The sequence below is a fragment of the Tauraco erythrolophus genome, chromosome 4 (assembly GCF_009769465.1).
Source record: "Tauraco erythrolophus isolate bTauEry1 chromosome 4, bTauEry1.pri, whole genome shotgun sequence".
Lineage (NCBI taxonomy): Eukaryota > Metazoa > Chordata > Aves > Musophagiformes > Musophagidae > Tauraco > Tauraco erythrolophus.
In genome coordinates, this window is record NC_141468.1 from 826647 (window position 1) to 851377 (window position 24731).

Sequence of the window (24731 nt, forward strand, 5' to 3'; positions counted from 1 at the left end):
CGGCCAGTATCAGCCTGTGGGTGCTGCTGCCGACTCCTCCGTACGCCTCCTCTTTCCAGTGGCCCCAGCGCTTTGCTGCTCCACGGCTGAAAGTGGGTGCCAGTTTCACAAAGAAGCACGAAAAGGAAAACGCAGGGGTTTCAGCCAGCCCTCGGGAAACCAGCCACGACCCCGTTACTGGTCACGGACATTTTACTGTCCCCCCAGCCCGAGCGCAGGGCAGACGGGCGGAGGCAGCCGCGGAGCTGCCGTGCCCCGAATCCGACAGAAACGGGCGCGTTAAGGGCCCGGTTCACCCTCCGCCATTTCCTCTGGGCACCACCCCCCCGTGCCAAGCACGGCGGGGCCGGACACCCCTCCGGCCTGCCCGGGGCGCGGGGGGCAGCCCGCCCAGGCCGCCCTCCCTCCGCCGGCACCGCGCCCCGACGGTGCGCACCGGGGAGCCCCGCCGGGCCCCGGGGCTGCGAGCAGGGGTGAAGCTCCGCGGAGCAGCGGGAGGCCGGTTTAGTCGCCTCCGGGCCGCGGGCGGCCATGACAGCGGGCCGCTCTGCGCGCCCGGGGCCGTCTCGGTGGTGGCGGCGGCGGGCGCGGGACCTCCGGGCCGCCGGGGGGCGCGGCGGGGCGGGCGGGGCGGGCCGGGCCGGGCGGAGCGGCGCGGCGCTGCCATGGACGCGCTGTGCCGGGCCGAGCCCCGGCCCCGCCGGCCCGCCGCCGCCTCCCCGCTGCCCTGGGCCCGCTTCTCCGCCTGGCTCGACTGTGTCTGCGTGGTCACCTTCGACCTGGAGCTGGGCCAGGCCATGGAGGTGCGGCGGGGACGGGGCAGGGGGGGTCGGGGGCCCGGGCGCGACAGCCGGGAGCAGCCCGGTGTGTGTGCAGGGGAGCCGGGGGCTGCCAAGGGGGAGAGCGGGTGAGGGGGGCGCAGGGCTGCCGGGCTGCCGGGCAGGGGGAGCGGGGTGGGGAGGGAGCGGGGAGGGCAGGAAGGGCTGTGGGAAACGGCCCGTGGAGCAGGAGGGCTGGGGGACAGCGGGCGGGGGGTGGGGGCGAGCCTGGCTCAGAAACACAGATGCTGAGGTGGGTGTCACAGCATGGGGAGGGGGTCAGGAGCTGGGTGGGAAGTGGGGGAGCGATGGGGAGGTGATGGAGTGTGGTGGGGAAGGGGTCAGGAGCTGGGTGGGAAGTGGGGAGATGATGGGGTGCGGTGGAGAAGGGGTCTGGAGCTGGGTGGGAAGTGGGGGAGTGATGGGGAGATGATGAGGTGTGGTGGGGAAGGGGTCTGGAGCTGGGTGGGAAGTGGGGGAGCGATGGGGAGGTGATGGGGTGCGGTGGGGAAGGGGTCAGGAGCTGGGTGGGAAGTGGGGGAGCGATGGGGAGATGATGGGGTGCGGTGGGGAAGGGGTCTGGAGCAGGGTGGGTAGTGGGGGAGCAGTGGGGAGATGATGGGGTGCAGTGGAGAAGGGGTCAGGAGCTGGGTGGGTAGTGGGGGAGCAGTGGGGAGATGATGGGGTGCAGTGGAGAAGGGGTCTGGAGCTGGGTGGGAAGTGGGGAGATGATGGGGTGCGGTGGAGAAGGGGTCTGGAGCTGGGTGGGAAGTGGGGGAGTGATGGGGAGATGATGGGGTGCGGTGGGGAAGGGGTCAGGAGCTGAGTGGGAAGTGGGGGAGCAGTGGGGAGATGATTGGGTGCAGTGGGGAAGGGGTCTGGAGCTGGGTGGGAAGTGGGGGAGATGATGGGGTGCGGTGGGGAAGGGGTGTGGAGCTGGGTGGGAAGTGGGGGAGTGATGGGGAGATGATGGGGTGCAGTGGGGAAGGGGTCTGGAGCTGGGTGGGAAGTGGAGAGATGATGGGATGCGGTGGAGAAGGGGTCAGGAGCTGGGTGGGAAGTGGGGAGCGATGGGGAGATGATGGGGTGCGGTGGGGAAGGGGTCTGGAGCTGGGTGGGAAGTGGGGAAGCAGTGGGGAGATGATGGGGTGCAGTGGGGAACGGGTCTGGAGCTGGGTGGGAAGTGGGGGAGCAGTGGGGAGATGATGGGGTGCAGTGGAGAAGGGGTCTGGAGCTGGGTGGGAAGTGGGGGAGCAGTGGGGAGGTGATGGGGTGCAGTGGAGAAGGGGTCTGGAGCTGGGTGGGAAGTGGGGAGCGATGGGGAGATGATGGGGTGCAGTGGGGAAGGGGTCTGGAGCTGGGTGGGAAGTGGGGAGCGGTGGGGAGATGATGGGGTGCGGTGGAGCGGGGGGCTGGGGCGGCTCTGCTGGACCCGTGGTGTCGGAGGCTTCCCAGGAGGTCTGATACGCCTTTTGGGGGGCAGAGAGGATGAACTGGGAGTGAAAGGGCTGGAATGGTTTTTCTCTGTTCCCTGGAAAATTGCACTGGTTGCCGCCGAAAGGGGATTTGGAGGGAGTTAGACACCTGAGGCTTGTAGCGTGACCGAAGGCGAGCGCTGGTCGCTGTTCCCAGAAAATGCAGCATGAGGGGACCACACTGTGCTGAACCTAAGGCGTTATCCCAGATCGCTGGGCGTTTGTTGTGTGATTGTGGGGAGCGCTCCTCACTTTGCCTCTGGGTAAGGAGGTTAACACTGTTTCCCAGAGGATTGAGAGTTTCGATTTTTAAAGTCATGCTGAAGCTTCTGAAGGGAGTGGAAAGCGCTAGAGATTGAGTTAGACTCTTGCTGCTCTGTTTTCTTAAATACTTGACTATGTTTCTTTCCATGAAAATAAATAAAAAGTCTGCTGCAGACCCAAGTTTCACATGCTCTATACTCTTCCCTGCAAAACCAGACCTGATATACCCGGGAAAGGATATGAACACTGGATAATAATTAGCATTTACAATTTGATGCTTCGTAGGTGTGTTTTAATATGTAGCTACAAAAGTGCTTTCTTACTGGTTTTATTACCTGTCCAGCATTATAAGGAGGGGACTTTGTGATTGAGATATGGAGTAATATGATTTGTTAATCCCTGGAAAGGTATTTCTCTTCTTTTTCTTCCTTTTTTCCTTTGCCTACGTAAGTATTGATGGGAAAATGTTTCTCATGTGGTGTAAATGACCAGGATGACTGGGAACATCTTGGCATCTGGACTGAGTGATGACACAACCCCACTGTCACTTTTCCTTTGGCTTGTCCATCGTGGATTTCTGTCTCTGAGCAAAGGGTTTGGGCAAGGAAGAGGGGTCTGCGTTGGGTAAGACATCCGGAAAGGAAGCCAGGCAGAGGAGAAGCTCCGTGATAAAGATCTCCTGTTGTCTTCTCGATGGGGTTGGGAAAATTAAAAAAGCTCAAGTTACTTTCTTACAAGGGAATTCCAAGTAAAATTATTTCAAAATTTTGAAAAAGTGTCAGTGTCCCCCTTGCCAGTAGTCAAATGGTGTCATTATCTTCCTCCTTGTTCCCTGTTTCCATCCGTTGCGTTGGGTGGTTTAGATTGGGCCCAGGTCCTGCGGCTTGGCTCCAAGCAGGCTGATTTCTGCAGCCAAGAAGAGGGAGTTTTACGATTCGGGCTCTCGACTGCAAGTTTCTGGGTTAAAAAAATGCAGTCTGTGGCACCCAGCCCTGTGGGGCTCCAGTCCTGGCTGAGTTTGCTCGGGAAGCTTGCCATAGCCATTACCAGATCGGCGTGACTGGCGGGGATTAGATCTTGACGGAGCTCGCTGTGGTTTCGTGGACGTGGGTACCTCCCTCTGCGGGGTGATGGGTGCACAGAGGCTGTTCACGTGCCCAGAGATCACACAGTGACAGGCTGCAGAGACTTGGAGTAACTTGTGCTGCCCCACACGCCCGCAGCAAGGTGGGTCAGGAGGAAGGGGAACCGTAAATCCGCGTGTGACGGTGCGGACACCCCAAGCGTAGTCCAACCTCAGGGTGTCCCCTGTCTCCGTCAGGGTTTCTGTGCTGAGACCTTGTCATCATTTCCTGAAGATTTCTTCTTCCCAAGTATGGGATTCTTTCCAAATTAAGCATTCCTTTTCTTCCCTTGCTGTCCAAATCCATGCGGAAGCCACGTTGTTGAAGCCTGATTAGCGCGTGTTGCCCTTCAGCGACGCTGAGTAGGAAAGCAGAAGTACCCCTGGAGTGGAGCAGGCTCTGTGGGTAGAACTTTGCAACCAAGAGCTTGCTCAGGGTCTGCTCAGGTGCCTGAACTTTACAGGACTCGTGTTCTGCGCAGTCGTCGTGCGGCGTGGGTGTAGCGTCGGCCTGAAGCTCGCCGAGTCCCGCTCTGCTGCTGTGGGAAAGGTGCTGCAAAGGAGAACACAGGTTAACGCAGAAACTGGGTGCAATTACTGTTTCTGACTCATCCACCAATTCGCATTTCTTCAAATAGTCAGCTACAGATGGCAAAAATACCAGGGAGAGGGAAGACACGGTTCTGAGACGCTCCTCTCCGGAGCGGCCCGACTCCGCAAGCGCTCCGACTTCCCCGTGCCGCTGGCATAGAGATGCCGAAAATCCATCCCCGCGGTTCTGAAATATCCCGTTTCACATGGCACTGGCTCCTCCCTCCCCGAGCTGCTCCAAACACAGCCACTTTGTGAAGCTGGGTCACTTCAGAGCCACCAGAAGCTGTTTTCTGGGATGTGCTCCGTGTTGCTATGGCAGCAGCAGAGCACTTGGCACCCGTGCGGGTATCAACAGCAAAGCTTTAGAGCAAGGATCTGTTTGCAACAACATGTGCCAGCTCCACGACGGTTAATTCGGTCTTGATGGGAGAGAGCTGCATCACGAGTGATGACATCACGTAAGCCCTTTTGGGCTGCATCTGAGAGATCCAGGGACTTTTACAAATGAAAAGTTCCTTTTTGAAAAGCTCTGGCGACCAGGATTCTTACTGTTTGAGATTTGGGGTTTAATCTTGTAAACATTTAGTGATTCCATGCCCACCCCAAACACAGAAGTACGTCAGACTGTTAGACTGAAGGGGAAGCAAAGATGCAGAAGGTAAAGCCCTTTTTCAAAACCACCATATCTGAATTTTGGGATCCATCAGTTGCTTCTGTGCTCAGTCAGAAGCATTTGAGCCTGATTCTTTTTTCCTTTCTTTTCTCCTTTTCTGAGAACGCTGAGTGCACATCTCCGAGTGAAACGTACACTTAGCATATCTTAGGACCCACAAAGCAGCCAGGAGCCATCAGTGTCCGTGTCTGGTCTGATTTACCTGCAGAAAGGCCCCCCAGAAAAGGCAGCAGGAGAATCAGAAGTCTGTCTCGACTCTTGAAGTTTAGCTCATCAGTAAGCGTTGCAGAGAGCATGATGCTGCTTGTCCCAACACAAGAAGGACATGGAGCTGCTGGAGCGGGGCCAGAGGAGGCCACGGAGATGATCCGAGGGCTGGAGCACCTCTGCTATGGAGACAGGCTGGGAGAGTTGGGGCTGTTCAGCCTGGAGAAGAGAAGGCTCCGGGGAGACCTTCCAGCAGCTTCCAGTGCCTGAAGGGGCTACAGGAAAGCTGGAGAGGGGCTTTGGACAAGGGTGTGTAGTGACAGGACACGGGGCAATGGATTTAAACTGGAAGAGGGGAGATTTCCATGAGATCTAAGGGAGAAATTCTTCCCTCTGAGGGTGGTGAGGCACTGGCACAGGTTGCCCAGAGAAGCTGTGGCTGCCCCATCCCTGGCAGTGTTCCAGGCCAGGTTGGATGGGGCTTTGAGCAACCTGGTGTAGTGGAGGGTGTCCCTGCCCATGGCAGGGGGGTTGGAGCTGGATGATCTTTGAGGTTCCTTCCAACCCAAACCATTCTGTGGTTCTGTGATTCCTGAGCCTCTGGATGAATCAGCGTCAGGTGTCCAGCTCCCTGTTCCTAGTCTGTCCATTCTTACATGGGAATAACAAAATAAACGCTCGTGTCATCATTAAGTTAGTCATAACCACAAGGATTTATTCCACTGCCCGATGCACAAGTGCAGCAGGAGAAGTGCCTGCTGTGGCGTGGCTGTGACACGTCCCGGCGTGCCTCGGCGCCCGGACCCTTCCTTCTCCGGCCGTGCTCTCGGGTGCCGCCTCATCGCTGCAGCCCATGGGTGACGGTTCTGCTCCCAGTTTTCTGTAGTTTGTGTCTTCCAGAGGAGCTTTAACCAAAGGCTCAGCAGCGATTTTTGATCGTTAATTTGGCTCGCTCTCCGAAGCTGGTGAGATGACCTTGCCAAGGAATCAGCGGGGAATTGTTGGAGCGGAGCGAGCTGGCTCGGTGAAACCTCCAGCAGCCTGGCACGGTGCCACCCGGGCTATTTATAGCCTTGTAAGAAGAGTCAGCGCTGAGGAGAGCTCCTGATTTGAGTGCCAGCTGACTGGCACGCTGACCTGGAGCAGAGTTACTGCCCGGGAGCTGCAGGGCTCCGATGGGCAGAGCTCCATTTCCTCAACCATTCCGCACTCGTTCCTCGTCCCCTTTTCCCAGCCACCTGCAATCTCTGCGTGCCCCGCTCAGTAAGTGCCACAGGGGCTGTGTAGGGCACTTGTGCTGGTTTGTGAGGACTTTGGTTTCCATCCTCTGCCCACGACGAGTGAAGCCTGTTGTTGCTGTGCCGTTTGTCACTTCTGGGTGCGATGGGCTCTGCTCGATGATAAAGGGGTGCAGCAATTCGGCTGGCACTGCTCTGCTGGCAGAGCACGAGCCTTCCAGCCTGTGCCAGACCCACCTCTGCCTGTACAAAATGAGCCTCGGCTCGTCTTTCTAACGACAGACCTCGAGTCAGGGAGGCTAAAACACAGCTCTGAATCCCTCACCCTTCTCCTGCTGCCCGTTCTCTGCTTTTCGGTCCCTGTGAACAGCGTCTCTAGCTGACCGGTCGCCCAGGACCGGTAAATAGAGGGGCTTTTTACAAGGGGGTGTAGTTGATAGGACAAGGGGCAATGGCTTTAAACTGGAAGAGGGGAGATTTAGATTAGAGATAAGGAAGAAATTCTTCCCTCTGAGGGTGGGGAGACACTGGCACAGGTTGCCCAGAGAAGCTGTGGCTGCCCCATCCCTGGCAGTGTTCAAGGCCAGGTTGGATGGGGCTTTGAGCAACCTGGTGTAGTGGAGGGTGTCCCTGCCCATGGCAGGTGGGTTGGAACTGGATGGTCTTTGAGGTCCCTTCCAACCCAAACCATTCTGTGATTCTCCAATCTCTTCCTACGGCGAGAACCTCTGTCCAGACGCTCGTTGTCTCACTCTTGCTGGCAGCTGCATCCTTCCCTCTGCCCTTGAGGACCGTGATCTCGCCCTGCCCGTAGCTTTGCAGAACGCTGCTGCCAAGCTGGTTTCCCCGGCCGCAGCCGCTAACGCTCGCTGTGCCACCCTCCAGCGGCTCTGCTTTCCGTACCGCACCGCATCTGTGCACCGCTGCCTTTTAAAGCCGCTCTCGGGCTGTCCCTCCTGTCTGTCCGCCCGTTTTATTGCTGGAAGTCTGTTCCCAGCCCTCAGCAGCTCGTGGTGCCAGCCTTCCTTGCTCCGTCGGAATATTTGGTGCGTTTAGGGATTTGGAAGTGAATTTTTAGCAAGATTTAAAAAAAAAAAAATCAAAATAAAAAGTGACTCTCCTCCAAACAAGAATTAGAAACGCACAAAGTCCAAACCCTTCTATGTAGGATGTTATTTTGGGCAATTTTTAAACTCGTGTTTAGGTGCAAAATTGAATATTACTGCGTTTCAGGCTTGCGGCTCGTAGAGTGAGTGTATATATATACATATATATATATAATATAACGTAATTTCAGGCAGCGCTGGAATAGTGCTGTCCTGCCTGCTTCAGAGAAAACAGATGTTTGCACATCAGGACAGGGGGCTGTTTGTTCACCGAGCTGTCGGCTCTCGGGTTCACATCTAAGTAAAACCTCAGCCGTTTGGTCTGCCTCCAAATCTGCTGGAATAAACACAGACCCTGCGACAGGCTGAGTGCAGCGGGCTGCTGGCAGTCAGGTTGTAGAGGGGTAGATGTTTCTGCTTGTAGGGTACGATACTTTGGGAAAAACAAGGCACTTCCTGCGTGGAAGCGATGTTCATAGACCTGTGCAGAAGTCATGGGGGAGCAGAGTGGCTGACTTACTGGCTCTTGTCTCTTTTGCAGCTGGTGTATCCTCACGACTTCAGGCTAACAGAGAAAGAGGTAATTCTGGTTTTCCTGCCCTGGTTTTAAAGATCCTGAGCAGCGGTGATGGAGATTTTCTTACTGTGTGTTTTTATTTGTTACAGAAAACCAGCATCTGCTACTTGTCCTTCCCAGACTCCTACTCAGGTAGGTGGCATCTGCTGGCCTTGCCTGCAGCCTGCAGGATGGTTCCTTGCTGTTAGGAAAGGAGTTTCATGATGGAAAGAGTGAGTCATCGCCTCTAGTGTGGCGGGGCTGATGGGCTGTATCTTCTAGAACTGTGACAGCAAGGAGCACCCAGCCCTTGGGTCTGAACAAAGAGGCTTCTTGTCGTTTTGATTGCTCTCTAGATACAGAGTCTGCATTCTAGTGGGTGACAGGACGATTTCTTGATAAGCTTGCACACTCATGCTTCACCCGTGCCAGTAAAATATAAAAAAATAAAGTCAGGAAGGGTGGGCTCCCTGAGGTTGCCGCTGTCGACTGCCAGCATTTCTGTGTTTGTGAGTGAAGCGCTCAGTGAGGAGGAGTAGGTGGGCAGAGGATGCTTTCGCAGCAGAAATATCCCCAAAGCTTGGATTGGTAAATCAGAAAGGTGGCAAAAATAAACAAGCACGGTAATCCATCCCAGTACCTGTTTCTTTAAGGCTGGTTCCTGACTGTTAGTTTTCTACAGCTTTGCCCAGTTTAGTTGGAAATGTTTTGAAGGATGTACTTCCACTAGTTTCTCAGAGCTTAGTGAACACTCAGGCTAAATGACCCTTTCATTAAAGTGACAGTGATATCTTCACAACGCGCAGTCAGCAGTCTTCATAGCAACAGCCTGTGCTCTCCTCCAGAGCACAGTATCTGCAGACGTCGTCTCACCCCGGGGTAGCGCCTTAGTCTGCTCAGCTGTGGTTTTTGTTCAGTGAGCTCAGTGTGTTTAACTCTTTCCTCATAACAGACCTCTTTGTATGTACTCAGCCCCAGTCCTTCTGCCCGTCCAGCGATGAAAACTCACGGAATCCCAGAATGGTTTGGGTTGGGAGGGACCTCAAAGATCATCCAGTCCCAACCCCCCTGCCACGGGCAGGGACACCCTCCACTACACCAGGTTGCCCAAAGCCCCATCCAACCTGGCCTTGAACACTGCCAGGGATGGGGCAGCCACAGCTTCTCTGGGCAACCTGTGCCAGTGCCTCCCCACCCTCAGAGGGAAGAATTTCTTCCTTAGATCTCATGGAAATCTCCCCTCTTTCAGTTTAAAGCCATTGCCCCGTGTCCTGTCACTCCACGCCCTTGTCCAAAGCCCCTCTCCAGCTTTCTTGTTTAGCTTAAGGATTCCAGTTCTTGTCTTCAGGTATGGATTCTTCCTGTCTTGCACTGGTTTTTGGGTTTTCTTTGTGCTGTTACTCTCCATTTTGACTTTTGGAGTTCCTTGTAAATCAGCCTCCTTGTTTATGTCAGCAGTTCAGATTAACCAATTTCCAGCTGTCTCTTTACTGAAGCTTCTTCCTGAGCGTTTGCCGTCTCCTCTGTCTCAGGTGGCCTGGGGGACACTCAGTTCAGCTTCCGCCTGCGTCAGTCCGGGGGACAGAGGACCACTCATTACGAGGATGAGGGCGAGTACAACAGAGAAGCACCCCTAACGCTGCAGGTCAGTGGCTTGCCAGTGCACTGCTTGCACCTGCGGAGCGAGCGGTACTGCTCTTGGCTTAAAATGCTTTTGGCGTGGTTTCTACACGTAAAATCCTCATTTTCCTCTGGCCGTGGGAATTGCCAGAAAAGGAGAAAGCTTTTGGCACAGGGACTCACTTCCACGTTAATATTCACAGAGGGCAGTGCTGAGAATGTCAGCTACTCTGGGAGATGGAGCTGGCTCAAGGGGGACCCCAGATGAGAGCAGGGACCTGTCTGCTGCAGGGAAAAGATGAACGGTGGCACACGGGTGACGTCCGACAGAGTGCATGGGTGACATCTGACAGAGTGCATGGGTGACATCTGACAGAGTGCATGGGTGACATCTGACAGAGTGCATGGCCGCCTGTGCGCGTCACCGGGAGGCAAGGCAAGAGCATCCCGGTCTGTGGCAGATGAGGTGCTCACCTCGTCTGTCGAGGGATGAAGGTTCTTTTGGTTTACTGCAGGATGTGTGTATGTAAAAACAGCTGGAACACTTGGCATGCTGCAGATCCACGCTTTGGCTTGCTCTGTGTGGGGTGGTTTCACCATGGCCAAGCACTCGTGTCAGGAGGGTCCCTGAGTTGTGGTTTTTCCATCGGTGAACTGTCCGTTTCACGCAGAGAAGGGATGCGCTGAGCACTGTTGGTTCTTTTAACTGAGCAGATGGCCATCAGATCAACTTGTCCTCTTCTGCCTTCTCCTTTGGGATGATGCTTCCTGCGCGTGTGCCTTTTTAACACTTCTGCAGTCCTTTTGTGATATGCGATCCAGAAATGGATGGCTGGTCTGAGGGGGAGTAGGAGGATTTCTTTTCCTAAATTCTGGTCTAGAGATTTTTCAGCTTGCATACATTTTTACTGCTTTGCAGCAATCGCTTGGAAAGGAAAGGCTGAGGGAGCTGGGTCTCTTTAGCTTGGAGAAGAGGAGACTGAGGGGGGACCTCATTCATGTTTATAAATACAGAAAGGGTGACTGCCATGAGGATGGAGCCAGGCTCTTCTCAGTGGCATCCAACGATAGGAGAAGGGGAAATGGATCTCAGCTGGAACATAGGAGGTTCCGCTTAAACATGAGGAAGAACTTCTTCCCAGTAAGGGGAGCAGAGCACTGGAACAGGCTGCCCAGAGAGGTTGTGGCGTCTCCTTCTCTGGAGATGTTTCAAACCCGCCTGGACGCGTTCTGGTGGGATCTGATCTAGGTGGTCCTGCTCCGGCAGGGGGACTGGACTGGATGATCCTTTGAGGTCCCTTCCAGTCCCTGACATTCTGGGATTCTGTGGTAGGACGACACTGCCTCACAGATTCACCTGGCTTTAAAGAAGTAAGGGAGGTAAAACTGCCAAAGTACTGGATTCCGTTGTGGAAAAATAGTATTTGGGAAGGGAAAGGTGCCTTAAACCGTGGGGTCTGTGGGGCTTCAAAAAACGGTATTAAGAATGGTCTTTGTTTGGCACTGACAATTGTCCTTCTTCCTCGGTATCCCTGGGACCTTAGAAGGCATAGAACTCATCTCAGAAGGTGATGTGTTCCCTCCTCAACAGTGCATTGTCCTCTAGCTGGCAAAGAAAGCTGACAGTCAGAGCACACCAGTGGCAGCACCGAGTGCCAGGATGAGCTCAGGGGGTTGGCTCAGCCCGTCCTGTTAGTGGAAACCTCAATTAACCCTTTAGATGACGGCCCAAAGGTGCTGCGGAAAGGTGCTACCTGGAGGCTGTCATTAGTTGTTTGTATCTCCTCTCTATCTTCCCATTTGGTACGCTCTCCCAGATAGCTGAGCGTGGACAGCTTTGGGAAATAGGAGGGAGTGGTGCAGTGGTGTCATGGCAGGAGGGGGGGTGTTGTTTGGGCAGTGGCTGGGGGCAGTTTGGTGGGAGCAGTGGGGGTCCCTGGCTAACTAACGGTGCTGTCGGTCTCTCGCAGCGGGAGTCAGCTCACTACTTCGGCTACGTGTACTTCAGGCAAGTCAAGGACAGCTCGGTGAAGAGGGGTTATTTTCAGAAGGTGAGTGCTGACACCAGATAGCTGGCTGCTCTCCGCTGGTACGGAGCTGTGCAAAGGCACCTCTCCGTAGCCGTGAAACAGCACCGCTTCCTACGTGACACCCACGGCGTTTCTGCAGGAAACAGCGAAGGTCACGGAGAACGGGAATATGTAGAAAGTGTAATTTCTAACAACCCTGGGTGCGGTTGCCATGGTGTGGTAATCACATGAGCAGTGACCCGCTGTCTGAGCCACGAGACCCTGAAGTGCTTGGACATTTGCTTCAGTGCCCGTGTCGCAGCAGCAAGAGGATAGATGTCGTTAGTGCGGGCTATGCTGGTTATCCCTTAACCCTACTCCCATTATTGCTTGGGTCTTTCTTCTTCCTAGTAGCCATCTGGGAATGGATTTCCTCCTGGGCTGCTTCTAACTAGCAGCAGTGGCACTGCTGGTACCTCACCAGCCTTGTCTCTTACCATGAATTCCTTTGACACAGACACTGGAAGAAATAATATAAACGGCGTGTTTATTTCAGCATAAATATGCAAAGTGCTTTGTGTTGTTCAGGCAGATAATTATGGTCACTGCCTGGAAGAGAGTGAAATTTCAGACTTCTAGAGAAAGAAAACATTTTACTTTGATCCTAAGATCCGTTTTTCTCCGTAGCTCCATGGAATTACTCTTTCAGTAGTGTTTTTTTCGTGTCGAAAGATAAAACGCCATCCTCTTGCACAGATCAGCTTTCAACATCTGTTCAAAATGCTGCGTAGCGGATCGGTCTGGTCACTCGCTGGGGGATGGGGACACCATTCCGTCCCAGCAGTTCCTTGGCCCGCTGTGCTTGCTCTCCTCCACCTCTCGGCAGTGACATGGAGTTTCTCTCAAAGACACATGCCGATACAGAAATTACTTTCATCTCCACTAAAGCAGCGGATTGATCCACTGAGCAACCTGGTGTAGTGGAGGGTGTCCCTGCCCATGGCAGGGGGGGTGGAACTGGATGATCTTTGAGGTCCCTCCCCACCCAAACCATTCCATGATTCTATGATCACTCAACAATTGGAGGATTAGAGAACCTGGACAACACGGGGACCTGCTGAACAGATGTTTGCACCGAGCTGATGTGCTAGCTCTTTGGTAGACTTACAAAAGTAGTGGGCACGTTGAATTCCTCAGTCAAGTATATTGTCAAGCTTGGATGGCTTTTTTTTTGCTTTCAAATGGCAAAGTTTTGCATTGGAAAGGAGGTGTTTAAATGACTGTTGCAGAATTTTTCACTGGATCCTTCTTAATGTATTAATTAATGATTAGAGGAAGAGAATAATCAGCATGAAAACCCTCAGTGGGGCTGAGTTGGAGAAGTTGTAAAAAATAGTGATATATTTCACAAAGAAGCATTAGAAAGAAGCCAGAACAGTAACAAAAAAAGGCATTGCTGGAAACAAATTAGCATTACTTCAAATTACTTTGATTCTTCTTTCCCAGAATTCCTTTATTTTGTTTATCTACCTAATTTCAGTTTCAATGGTCCGCTCCTTTGCAGAGAAATGGTTGCTTTGCTAGCTTCGAACCTATCAGCAATTTATTTTTTTTCCTCCAGATGATCTTTTGCCAGGTCACAAACTCATCCCTCTTAGTTGCAGTGGTAGAAGCTGCCAGCTGTGCTTATCGATTAAACCAAAACCTCCTTGCCTGTGTGGATACCCAGGGTCTCCCAAAGCCTGAAGGCTCAACATCGAGGTAGCTGGCAAGAATTCCACCAGTAAAAATGCTGCTTTTCATCTCTTGCATGTTCTTGATGTTGTTTTTTTTTAAGTATAGCCCTCCAGAAAGCTGTGTAAGTACAAGCAGTGCTCGAAATTATCATGTCAGAGGGTCTCTGACTCCTGAATGTGCCTTTTTTCTCAGTCTTTGGTGCTGGTGTCACGCCTCCCATACGTGAACTTGTTCCAGTCGTTGCTGCAGCTGATTGCTCCGGAATACTTTGACAAGCTGGAGCCATGCCTGGAGGCAGGTGAGCAATCAGATCTAGGAGGGAGGGTTTGCATATTGAAATCTTTCAGAGATTTTATCAAGAGGTTCCTGAAAGACAGCTGCAATGTTCCAGATTAGTTCATTCTGGAACAAATTGCAGCAGGGAAAAACTTTCATCCAAGTGGTTGGCTTGTCAAAATTATAAACAGCTGTGAAGGATGCAATAATGGGACGTGCCTGACAACCTGAATAGATGATGCTGTCAGTTCTGCGTACGATGTATTCCCAGAGAGAGGAAAAAACTGCTAATGCTACATCTCTGTCGAGGTCTTTATTGCACTACCCAGCTTAAACATGATTGATCAGCAGTGCAGTGCTGCTGGGCCTGCGCTGCCAACGGTGGTGCAGCCGTAAGCCTGACCTAAACTTGCACAATTCTTTGCTGGAGTGTTTGTTTGCAGCTAGCCGGGGGAACACGGGAACTAGCCATGAGTGATAATTAAATGGGCAGGACTCGCAGGACCAGCTGGATCAGCTGTGTTGACCTTCACGTCAAACTGTTTTCTCTTCCCGTGTCCCTGCAGTGTGCAATGAGATTGACCAGTGGCCGCCTCCGGTACCGGGACAGACTCTGAACCTTCCAGTGATGGGAATTGTCATGCAGGTACTCGTGCTCGGCAGCGGGCTGAGGCAAACTGGGAAGCGGAACGTGTATTCCCTTTTCTTCCGGATGTTAAAATTGCTGTTTGCTCTGGATTCTTTCCCTTTTTTCCTAACCTGGGTAATTGAGGAAGCTTTCTGACGTGGGTGGTTGTTAGGGAAGAAAGCAAAGTGTCTGTGCGTGCTGACTGATTCCATCTCCCTGCATCATCTGCCTGTTCTTGTTTGTGCTCTAGGTGAGAATCCCGTCAAGGGTGGATAAACCCGGATCAAGCCCAGTGAAGCAGTTCAACCAAGAGGTGAGATGAAGTGTGGCGTGACACAAGCCACTGATGAGCAGAATCTGGACTGCTAAGGAAGGAGGGTGGAGAAGAACTGGGACTCTTTCAGCCTTATCCTATTTGAAACCACTTTGGCGTGGGATTGATGTGGTTTCGGCTACCCATCTGGTTGAAACTGCACCCTCTTGTGCCTGTGTCTGTCAGAACAGGACCGTGCTCAGAACTTGTGTGCTGCAGGTTGTGTCTGTGCATTGTTCTCACAGTTCTTGTTCCCCTTGCCTTTCCTGGGAATTCGTGCACAGGCGGGTCTCCACGAGACCCTGCCGTAGTCTTCTGTGGTGTTTTGCAGCGTTTGCTGTCTCGCATCTTCGCTGCTTCTTTTCAGCTTTGACTTTGATTCGTGTTCATTTGATCTTTTCCCTTTTTCTCTCTGTTGAATAATGTCATATTTCACAACTTTTGGTACCTGTATCACCAGCTCTTACTGTCTCTGTGTCTTAAGCTCTGCCTTGCACCAGAGGAAACTCAGAAAATAAGGAGCAGACACAGGAAGTCTTTCACATCTTGAAAAGAAGGGATTCTTTGCTATCTTCTAGCAAAGGAAATTCATTTGGATCTTGAATGCTCAATCCAGACCTGTTCCTGGCTCATACCTCCAACCATTTACCTCATTCTCTTCTTTTTATGCTTTTTGTAGAGGGAGCTGCTTTATGACTTGCCCAGAGAAGTTGTAGATGCCCCATCCCTGGCAGTGTTCAAGGCCAGGTTGGATGGAGCTTTGGGCAACCTGGTGTAGTGGAGGGTGTCCCTGCCCATGGCAGGGGGGTTGGAACTGGATGATCTTTGAGGTCCCTTCCAACCCAGCCCAAACCATTCCATGATTCTATGATTCTATGATTGATTGGTCAGTTTAGATGGCATTTCAGTCAGAGTGCTTCCATTTACTAACAGTTTTTGGTTTGTTTGTTTTCTTTCCTTCCTCATTTAGAATCTGTTACCAGCCCCACTGGTTCTCCCCAGTATTCATGAACTGGATCTTTTCAGGTGAGAGCCACCGTCCCTGCAAACCTCTCCACCTACTTTCCCCTCTCCCTGCTCGGAGCATTCTACAAGTCATAGGTATAATGAAGATGTCAAATGAGAAATCAAAAATTGCTGCTTTGCAGAGTGTTGTTTAGAGTACTGGGCTGGCAGAGCTGCTGCGGTTTGACCCTGTGTGCACTGCCAGCCTGCATCCTGGTTAGAGGAGGGTTTCTTTTCTTGACCTCAGACCTAGACAGGTGATCCCTTTAAGCTCTGAAACATACACGTTGTGTGTCTGAACCAAACTTTTCCACATTATAGGTGCTGTCCTAATAGACATACATCTGCTGTGACCCACATGCATTTTACTTTGCTTAGGGGAAGAGACACACTGGGAGCAGTACGATCAGCAGGTCGCTTGACGTTGCTGAAAGTGGTTCCTTTAAACTTGTATTAAATGGTTGAGCAACAGCATGTGTGAAGACATGTGGCATTCTGCTGTGGGATACTAAAAATCAATCCTAGACTTCAAATCCCCAGGTGGAAGCACATCTGGATCGGCTTATGTGCAATAATTGTGTCTGGTCCTTTCTGAACTGCATTTCTGACCTCAGCTGGTCATTCTTCCTCTCGCTAACAGATGTTTCCAGCCGGTGCTAATCCACATCCAGATGTTGTGGGAGCTGATGTTATTAGGAGAGCCAATAGTTGTAATGGCACCGTCCCCCACGGTTTCTTCAGAGATGGTTCTGGCACTTACCAGGTAACACCTTCACATTCTGAGAGACGGGTAACTAATCAAGTGTGGCAGTTTTTCTCTTTCAGATCCACTCTTCCGCTGAGTCAATTGTTTTAGATTTAGTTTGCCTGTGAAAACATGTAAGACAAATAGTATAGCAAGAGAGTCTTCCTCATACTCCACCAACGGCAGAGAAGAGTAAAAATGGATCTCCCGCGTTGGGAGACCCGATGGTTCATAGCCCTGAGGAACTTTGTCTCCCCAGCTTTGAACTCCACTTTAGCAAAAAAAACCCACAACCTGGAACTCCTCCAGCGTGTTGCCTCTGGCAGGACAAAACACTGCTCTGGGACATAAACCTGATGTAAACACGTGTTCCTCCTCCGTGAGGTGCCCATGGCAGCTTTCTGTCTGTTGTTACAGCTGCCTGGCTCCCCTGCGGTACTGCTGCGACTACCGTCCCTACTTCACCATCCACGACAGCGAGTTCAAAGAGTACACCACCCGCACACAGGCGCCGTGAGTAGCCAGCACACCCCTTCCACCCGTCTGCGTGAGGGAAACCCTGCGGGCAGCGTCCTTCTGCTTCTTGTTCTTCCCCTCTCTCCAGGCCAAACATTGCTGTGGGAGTCACAAACCCCTTCTTCATCAAAACCCTCCAGCACTGGCCGCACATTCTTCGGGTTGGGGAGCTCAGGATGTCAGGTGAGGGTGGAACCGAGGTCCTGGTGTGCTGTAGATCTTTTCAGAGGCGGATACGGAGCTGGCAGGTGCAGCAGTAGCCCTCGGTTTATGCATCCTTGGTCCTGAGAGAGCTGGGAACCCACAGGGAAGCGTAGGCTCTGCCTTGGTTGATGTGCAGGATGGGTGCAAACAGAGCTTCACAGTGGTGAAGACAAACTGTGGAGAGGCTGACTTGCGGTGGGTTTTTTCTGGAGCATTAAGAAAAGGAGAAAGCCTTCCTGGGCAGGAAAGAGAAGGGAGACGTGGAGAGACTCTGATTATCATCTATGAAGCCAAGAAAACCTCTGGAGTTGAGGAGCTGGGTTTTTTGGAGTGCCTCCTTAACACACACCTGTTCCCCAATTTTAACAGGGAAGTCAGCAGGCGAGAAGGCTTGTGTCAGGGTGGAGTTGAGGATGTGATTGAAGATGTACAAGTGGAAGATGGGTGTTCTCGAGTGCCAGGTCTCTCACGTGCGTGCTGTGGCTGCGAGGGCAGGTCCAGAGCCTGAACGAGTCACTTGATGTTTTCCCACAGGAGACCTGCCCAAGCAAGTGAAGGTGAAGAAGCTGGCTAAACTGAAAACTCTGGACACAAAACCAGGTGAGTCCTTTTGTCAGACAGAGTTTAACTTTCCCCTCTTCACGTGGGGGGTTTCGCAGGCTTTGCAGGCACCATATGATAGTGCCTCCTCCAGATACGTGGGCAAAGATTTGTTTCTAACTTCTGGTTTTTTCCTGGTTTTGTTTTTTTTTTTTTTTCAATCTAGGAATCTATACTTCTTATAAAACTTTTCTTCACAAAGACAAAACCCTAATAAAAAGACTACTAAAGGTGAGCACTTCCCACTCTGTCCTACATCCTGTATGTCATTATGGGAAAACTGTGCTAACAGCCTGCTTTAAACAGACAAACCTCTCCCAAAGGAACAGACTTTCTACAGTGTGTAATGATTTGGTCTGGTGTACTTGGACGTGTTTATCACGCCAGCTTTTAAATTTTTCACTTGATATCACAGATTAAATGCTGGTGCTAACGATAACCTAAGTGACAGCAATCCTTATTAAAAAAAAAAAGTCTGGAAAAACAGATTCTGCGTAGTGAAACGTGAGCGATATCGTTAACCAGAGAGTGGGATACGTATTTTGGGTGGTCTGGTTTTCCAGACTGGTTGCTTTTAACCAAAGTATTTGAAAATTCTGTAACTATCTGCATGATGCAGAGTAGCACCTTTGTGGCTGCCTGTGCTTGCAGGGCATCCAGCGGAAACGCCCCTCGGAAGTCCAGAGTGCCCTCCTGAGGCGTCACCTCCTGGAGCTCACCCAGAGTTTCATTATCCCCCTGGTGAGTGGAGCAGACTGTCCGAGTGGTGTGCAGGGCAGAGGAGGTGAGCAGGAGGTGCTCGAGTGGCAAGTTGGCACGTGCCCTCTTTTATTCACCCGTAGCCGGGCATTTGTGGTAGATGCAGGATGTAGCACTCATTCAGGATGTAGAGATGTTTCACTCCGTGGAAAGGAACTAAATGTTCCAGTACCTAAAGGGGGCTACAGGAAAGCTGGAGAGGGACTTTGGACAAGGGTGTGTAGTGACAGGACAAGGGGCAACGGATTTAAACTGAAAGAGGGGAGATTTAGGTTAGATATAAGAAATAAATTGTTTACATTGAGGGTGGTGAGGTACTGGCACAGGTTGCCCAGAGAAGCTGTGGCTGCCCCATCCCTGGCAGTGTTCAAGGCCAGGTTGGATGGGGCTTTGGGCAACCTGGTGTAGTGGAGGGTGTCCCTGCCCATGACAGGGGGGTTGGAACTAGATGATCTTTGAGGTCCCTTCCAACCCAAACCATTCCATGATTCTATGTCTCTGGAATGCACATCTCAGTAATTAGCAGCAACGTCTGCAGGTTGGATGTTCAGCACGCTGTAGGAGCTGAGCATTGTTTCCTGCCATGTAGGAATAGTTATTCCCTGTGATTTTATTCTGATGCCAATTCTTTGCTCTGCTCAACGGGCAGTCAAAGCAGATATACAGGGAAGGGATGGGAGCCCAAAACGTTTCTCGTCCCCCCCCCCGAGGCTGGAATCAAGCCCATTGCCGGTGTGAAACCTTCCCTTTGGGTTTGGGAAGCTTTGCTGTAGAGCTGAAGAGGTCTGTCCACGTGGTGATTGCCACCCCAAGGCAGATTTTAGCGAATGCTTTCGTTCAAGGTCTTCCCTGCCTAGTCCCACCAAAAAGCTGCTGGTGTTTTTTTGATGACCATCCAGTTGGGCAGGTTTGGCTCCTCCACTTTCTTTTCTACATCGTCTCAGGAGGCAGCACATGGGAGGACAGAGCACCTTCTCAGAGTCTGGTCCCTCCTGCCAACTTCTTCCCACCTGACCATTTCTCACATGGCATGGGTAGGGTTCTTGCAGCATAGTTTTGTGAGCTAGGGGGAAACAAGCTGGAACACTGAGGCTCAGATAAAATGCAGTTATGCATTAAAAAACATCAGAGAGACTGTGAGGCTGTTGGTTGGGCCTGTGATTAAGTGGAGAAGACCGTCACACTCAGTGACCACGCAAGGGGCTCCTCAATTGTGGTAACTACATCGTTATTTTTATTTTTATTTCTTCTCAGGAGCATTATATTGCAAGTCTGATGCCTCTGCAGAGGGCCATTACTCCATGGAAGGTATCTTCAATTTTCCAATCGCTTCTGCTTTCCTCTGACTGCTGGGATTGGGAATAATTAGGCCATATGCTGATCACATACTCTGATACACTGTGTGAACTTCCCTCATTGAAGGAAGAGGGTTATTACTCCTTTAAAAAAAAAAAAGCTGAAACAAACATTGGGACAGATGCTTCCTGTTTTGCAGTTAAGTTCAGCTATTGTGAATCTGATTTGAATTTTACTAACAAGGCTGGTTGAGATGTTCCTGCTTTTTTTGTTCTCAGTTATCAAGTCTGCCTTGTGCAGCCTCTTCCATCGCACGTATGGACCTCATTTTCCCCCGGTTTCTTTTGGGTGCCATCTAATGTGGTCTTTCTGTTGTGCAGAATCCTCCGCAGATCCGTCCTTTCCGCCAGGAAGATTTCATGAAAACCCTTGAGCATGCTGGTCCCCAGCTTACCTGCGTACTTAAGGGTGACTGGTTAGGTCTCTACAGGTAAGACTTTGGTAATTAGTTGCCTCATCCCCTCAATAGCTGGTGCGAGTTGTAACGAACATCAGATCCTGAATTAGAACTGGGAGCAAAAAGGGAGTTTCAGGACAGAGACTGGTCACCTGAGAAACTCCTGCCTGTGAAGAACTGAGTCAGGGCAGAACCAGTCCTGTGGTTTATGTAGGGTCTTAGGTGAGTAGATACAGTTGGGTTTAGAAGCTGTCAGCTCTCCACCTTCAGGAGCTTCAACAAAGTCCTCCCTGCTGGAGAAGGAGGAGACTCATCTCTGACATCAGCTAGGTCATTTATTGTCCTCCAGGGAATATTTCCTTTTAAGCATCTGGTCCTGGGCAGATGGCGTCTGAAGGTCTGTAGGTCTTCATCCAGCAGTGGTTGTGGGTGTTTGTTCAGCATTCAGGACAACGGCCGCTTCATTTTTTCTGCATGATGGCGACGTCAGAACACAGAAGGACGCGATTTCTGCAGGGTAGAATTGAAGAGAGCACGAAGGAGTGTTTGTCCATCGTTTTTGTAAAGGATAATTAGTTATAAATGGGGTGGAGAAGGTGCTGCTTGTCACAGTTTGAGTAGGAAAAATCCAGAAATCGAATACCCAGTGGGAAGGAAAATGGGATATGTACAGAGATGGAGAAGGGAAAAAATTCCAGAGAGCGAGCAGAGAGAGTAATAATGCATTAGTATGTTTTGTTGCTGTGATAAAGTTTGTACCGTTTTGTGCTTTAATGTGTTTAGCAGAAAACAAGCAGTTCCACTCCTCATGGTGTGGGTGGGGTAGACAGATTTAATTTTGGATATCTGATATTTTGAAAAATAGTAATGAACAACAAAGTGTTTCAATAAATTGCTTGAGCTTCGCAGGCAACATGCAGAAGTTGACACATTCCAGGGTTCTTAACTCAGTGAGATTCTACGCACGTACCATTTCCTGCGTTCCTAAGTCAAACCCTTAATTAAAAATTAAGTCTGTGTATCACAGTGGCACCCTGAGATGCGGCTGGGCTTGGGACTCCGCTGTGCCGGGGAGACTGCATGAGCGAGAGACTCTGAGGTTGCAAAGAGAAACTCTACAAACATCACCCGAGATCTGCTGGTGAGGTGCTCTCTGCAGGGAGCCTGGGGAAGCAGCTTGAGGAGATGCTCCGTGGGCCACTCTTGACAGAGGAAAATGCCGAAATACGGCGTTGGAGAGATCCCCACTGCTACTGGAAGAGTTGCAGAGAGTGTGCCACTGAAGTGGCTGTTACTCAGCTCTGTGTGGCATCTTGAACTTCCTCATCTTTTTTCTCTCTGCTGCCACAACCTGTGGCTTTTCAATCCCGTTTTGAAGTCGATCTGAAGTTCTCCAACGCTCTTGAGATAAAAACAGGTGTGGTGCTGCCCCCTGTTCATTTTCCTGCGTAGCTCAGTAAAAGCAGAGGTTTATTGCTGAACTGCACTGGAGAGGTGTAAATTCCACGTCCTCGACATAGCCTAGAGAACACCTTGTCTGTGCAGGAGAGATGACTTAAAGAGGCTACAGGAAAGCTGGAGAGGGGCTTTGGACAAGGGCGTGGAGTGACAGGACACGGGGCAATGGATTTAAACTGGAAGAGGGGAGATTTCCATGAGATCTAAGGAAGAAATTCTTCCCTCTGAGGGTGGGGAGGCACTGGCACAGGTTGCCCAGAGAAGCTGTGGCTGCCCCATCCCTGGCAGTGTCCAAGGCCAGGTTGGATGGGGCTTTGGGCAACCTGGTGTAGTGGAGGGTGTCCCTGCCCATGGCAGGGGGGTTGGGACTGGATGATCTTTGAGGTCCCTTCCAACCCAAACCATTCTGTGATTCTGTGTAAATCACCAGTCATATGGGATGTTGGTCCGTGCTAGCAAATGCTTGAAAGCTTTAAATATCAGGAAAGGAGAGGAATTAAGCAAGATACCACAGAGGAATCTTCCCATGTTGAACCATCCCAGCTGTCATAACTCCAGAGGAAAAATGGGCCAAAGGGAGGCTGCAGAAGGGCAAGGAGCACCGTTTCTTGCATTGGCCGAGGCACAAGTGGATGCAGAGCAGGCGTGAGGCTGGTAGGATTGACCCTCTCGGTGACAGTCTGCTGAAGCTGCTGAGCTGTGTCATGTCATGGCAGGGGGGTTGGAACTAGATGATCTTTGAGGTCTCTTCCAACCCAAACTGTTCTGTGATTCTATGGTAACGCCTGACAGGAGAGAAGCCTCTGGAGCAGACCAGGTGCAAAAACAGTGCTTTGTGCTCATAATGGGTCACCATCCCTAATGACGCTGTGGATCAACGTCTTTTCCTGTCCCATCTGTGTCTGCTGCAGTAGGAAGGAGAACCTGCGTGCAACGGAGCCAGCGTGCTGCTCTGGATCCCCCTCTGTCCCCTTCTCAGCGTCACCTCTCTCCGCAGGCGTTTCTTCAAGTCTCCCAACTTCGATGGCTGGTACCGTCAGAGGCACAAGGAGATGACCCAGAAGCTGGAGGCTCTTCATTTGGAGGCAATCTGTGACGCGGTATGTTCCCGCTGCCTTTAGCAAAACCTGTGCCAGGTGGTGCCTTCTCAGGCCTGAAACCTGGCAGATGAGGGCACCGCTACCCTGGCCGCTTATTGACACATCTCAGTTCTGCAGGGATGGATGGGGCACAGTGCTTTGTGCCCTTGGGAGTCACAGCTCTGCCTCGTGTCTGTCAGTGCACAGCAATAGCTGGGGAGGGGCTTTGGACAAGGGTATGAAGTGACAGGACACAGGGCAATGGATTTAAACTGGAAGAGAGGAGATTTCCATGGGATCTAAGGAAGAAATTCTTCCCTCTGAGGGTGGGGAGGCACTGGCACAGGTTGCCCAGAGAAGTTGTGGCTGCCCCATCCCTGGAAGCATTCAAGGCCAGGTTGGATGGGGCTTTGGGCAACCTGGTGTAGTGGAGGGTGTCCCTGCCCGTGGCAGGGGGGCTGGAACGGGATGATCTTGAAGGTCCCTTCCAACCCAAACCATTCTGTGATTCTGTGAACAGCAGCACATGTGGGGGTCAGTAGCATGAGCAGCTCAGTTCCTCTCCTTTGTTGGCCAGTGCAGGGCCTGCTCTGGCTGCTTCTATCAACTCTTTCATCCGTCAGGCCCTTCCCAAGCCAACGGAGTGCCGGACTGGAAGCATCATCTGTTGCTGGCTTTCTAATGGAAGCAGGCAGGATTTGCAGTAGTGGCTGCTGGTGCAATTTCTGAAATGGAGCTGCTCTGGCGTCCAACCCAGGTGCATCTTCAGCTGCAGCGCTTGCTTCGCTGCTCATCAGGGCAGGTCCTCGAGCACGGTGCGGGGAATGCCAAAGCTGGCTCCTTTTCCTGACGGGCAAACAGATGTAAATTCTGAGTGTGGCACGAGATTGATGGTGCTGGCTGGAGAAAGGGAGCCCTGTACTGCCTTCCATTACTGCTTCTTTCCTTGATTCTTCTCTTGCAGGCAAAAGCTTGATGCTGTCGTGGTCAGAAAAGTGGAGAGAGCTTTGTTGTGCTGATTTAGACTTGAGTGCTGAGAGCAGAGTTGTGAGAGAGGAGGAGAAACCTCCTCGCTTTTATTTCAGGCTTTGCTTAGGAGTGTCTCTCTGAGAAAAGCTTCCATAAAGGAGAAATGTCCCTGAAGAAAGCTATTCTCTCTCTTTAGAACATTGTGGCCTGGATGAAGGACAAGTCTGAGGTGGAGATTGTAGACCTGGTGCTCAAACTTCGTGAGAAGCTGGTAAGTTTTCCTCCCTTCTTCCTGTGCTCATTCCTTTTTGTCTGTATCTCTGTGGCAGGGAGAGACCAGGGACATGGATCACACCTGCTGCTTAGGAGACTTTGTTCCCATTCCCTGGTTTGGAGAACTGGCAAATGGGACAGTCATGAAACTGGAGTGCTTGTGTAGAAAAGGATTCAAAGTTCTGACTCTTTCCATCTCCCCGAGTTCAGATGACAGTTTCCTGACTGTTGTCTCGTACCCGAACTAAAGAGACGACGTGAAGTTTGCTCAGCCAAAGGCGAAGCGGAAAGAGGGACTTGGAAGCCACGTTAAAATTCCTCTGCTTCTCTCCTCTCCCTCCTGTAGGTGAGAGCCAGGTGCCAGCACCTCCCGGTGAAGGAGGAAACGCTGCAGCGGGTGGGCCTCTACATTGAGACCATCATCGGCTCGTTGCCGGAGGATCTCCAGGCTGTGCTGCACCACCACTGAGCGCGGCGCAGGGACTCTGTCGGAGAAGGAAGGGCCCCGCCACCCTGCCCCGAGCTGTCAGCAGCTGCACTTGCATTTGGAAAGGAAACTTCCTCCCTGCTCCAGCCAGCACGACCCGATCCGGACCTTCCTCTCAACGGTGTACAAGCTTGAGCACGTGGGTCAGAACCGGAGCGGAAACGGGGAACGGCGCGCGCTGTTCTCTGCTAGTCCTGCTTCGAGGAGCTGGATTAGGGGACCATAAATGAGAAACTGTCCCCTGTG

General features: G+C 51.8%; 1 protein-coding gene across 1 annotated transcript; it reads left to right on the plus strand.

The window, feature by feature from the left end:
• The first annotated feature begins 665 nt into the window (after nucleotides 1-665).
• Nucleotides 666-24501, plus strand: DENND6B (DENN domain containing 6B). The gene is made up of 20 exons (XM_086609947.1): nucleotides 666-803; nucleotides 8040-8078; nucleotides 8165-8207; nucleotides 9587-9699; nucleotides 11645-11725; nucleotides 13613-13718; nucleotides 14263-14342; nucleotides 14575-14637; nucleotides 15608-15663; nucleotides 16283-16405; nucleotides 16805-16900; nucleotides 16992-17086; nucleotides 17642-17707; nucleotides 17874-17938; nucleotides 18359-18448; nucleotides 19721-19774; nucleotides 20143-20252; nucleotides 22675-22777; nucleotides 23922-23996; nucleotides 24345-24501. Exons 1-20 carry the CDS (start codon nucleotides 666-668, stop codon nucleotides 24465-24467), a joined length of 1719 nt encoding a protein of 572 aa, XP_086466073.1. The 3' UTR covers nucleotides 24468-24501.
• Nucleotides 24502-24731: the final 230 nt, after the last annotated feature.

Excerpts from the sequence above, each read along its gene's own strand:
- DENND6B (XM_086609947.1), top strand. The coding sequence starts at position 666 with ATGGACGCGCTGTGCCGGGCCGAGCCCCGGCCCCGCCGGCCCGCCGCC. Across the intron at positions 11,726-13,612 it reads AGAGGGGTTATTTTCAGAAG|TCTTTGGTGCTGGTGTCACG; the intron begins GTGAGTGCTGAC and ends CTTTTTTCTCAG. Across the intron at positions 18,449-19,720 it reads AGAGTTTCATTATCCCCCTG|GAGCATTATATTGCAAGTCT; the intron begins GTGAGTGGAGCA and ends ATTTCTTCTCAG.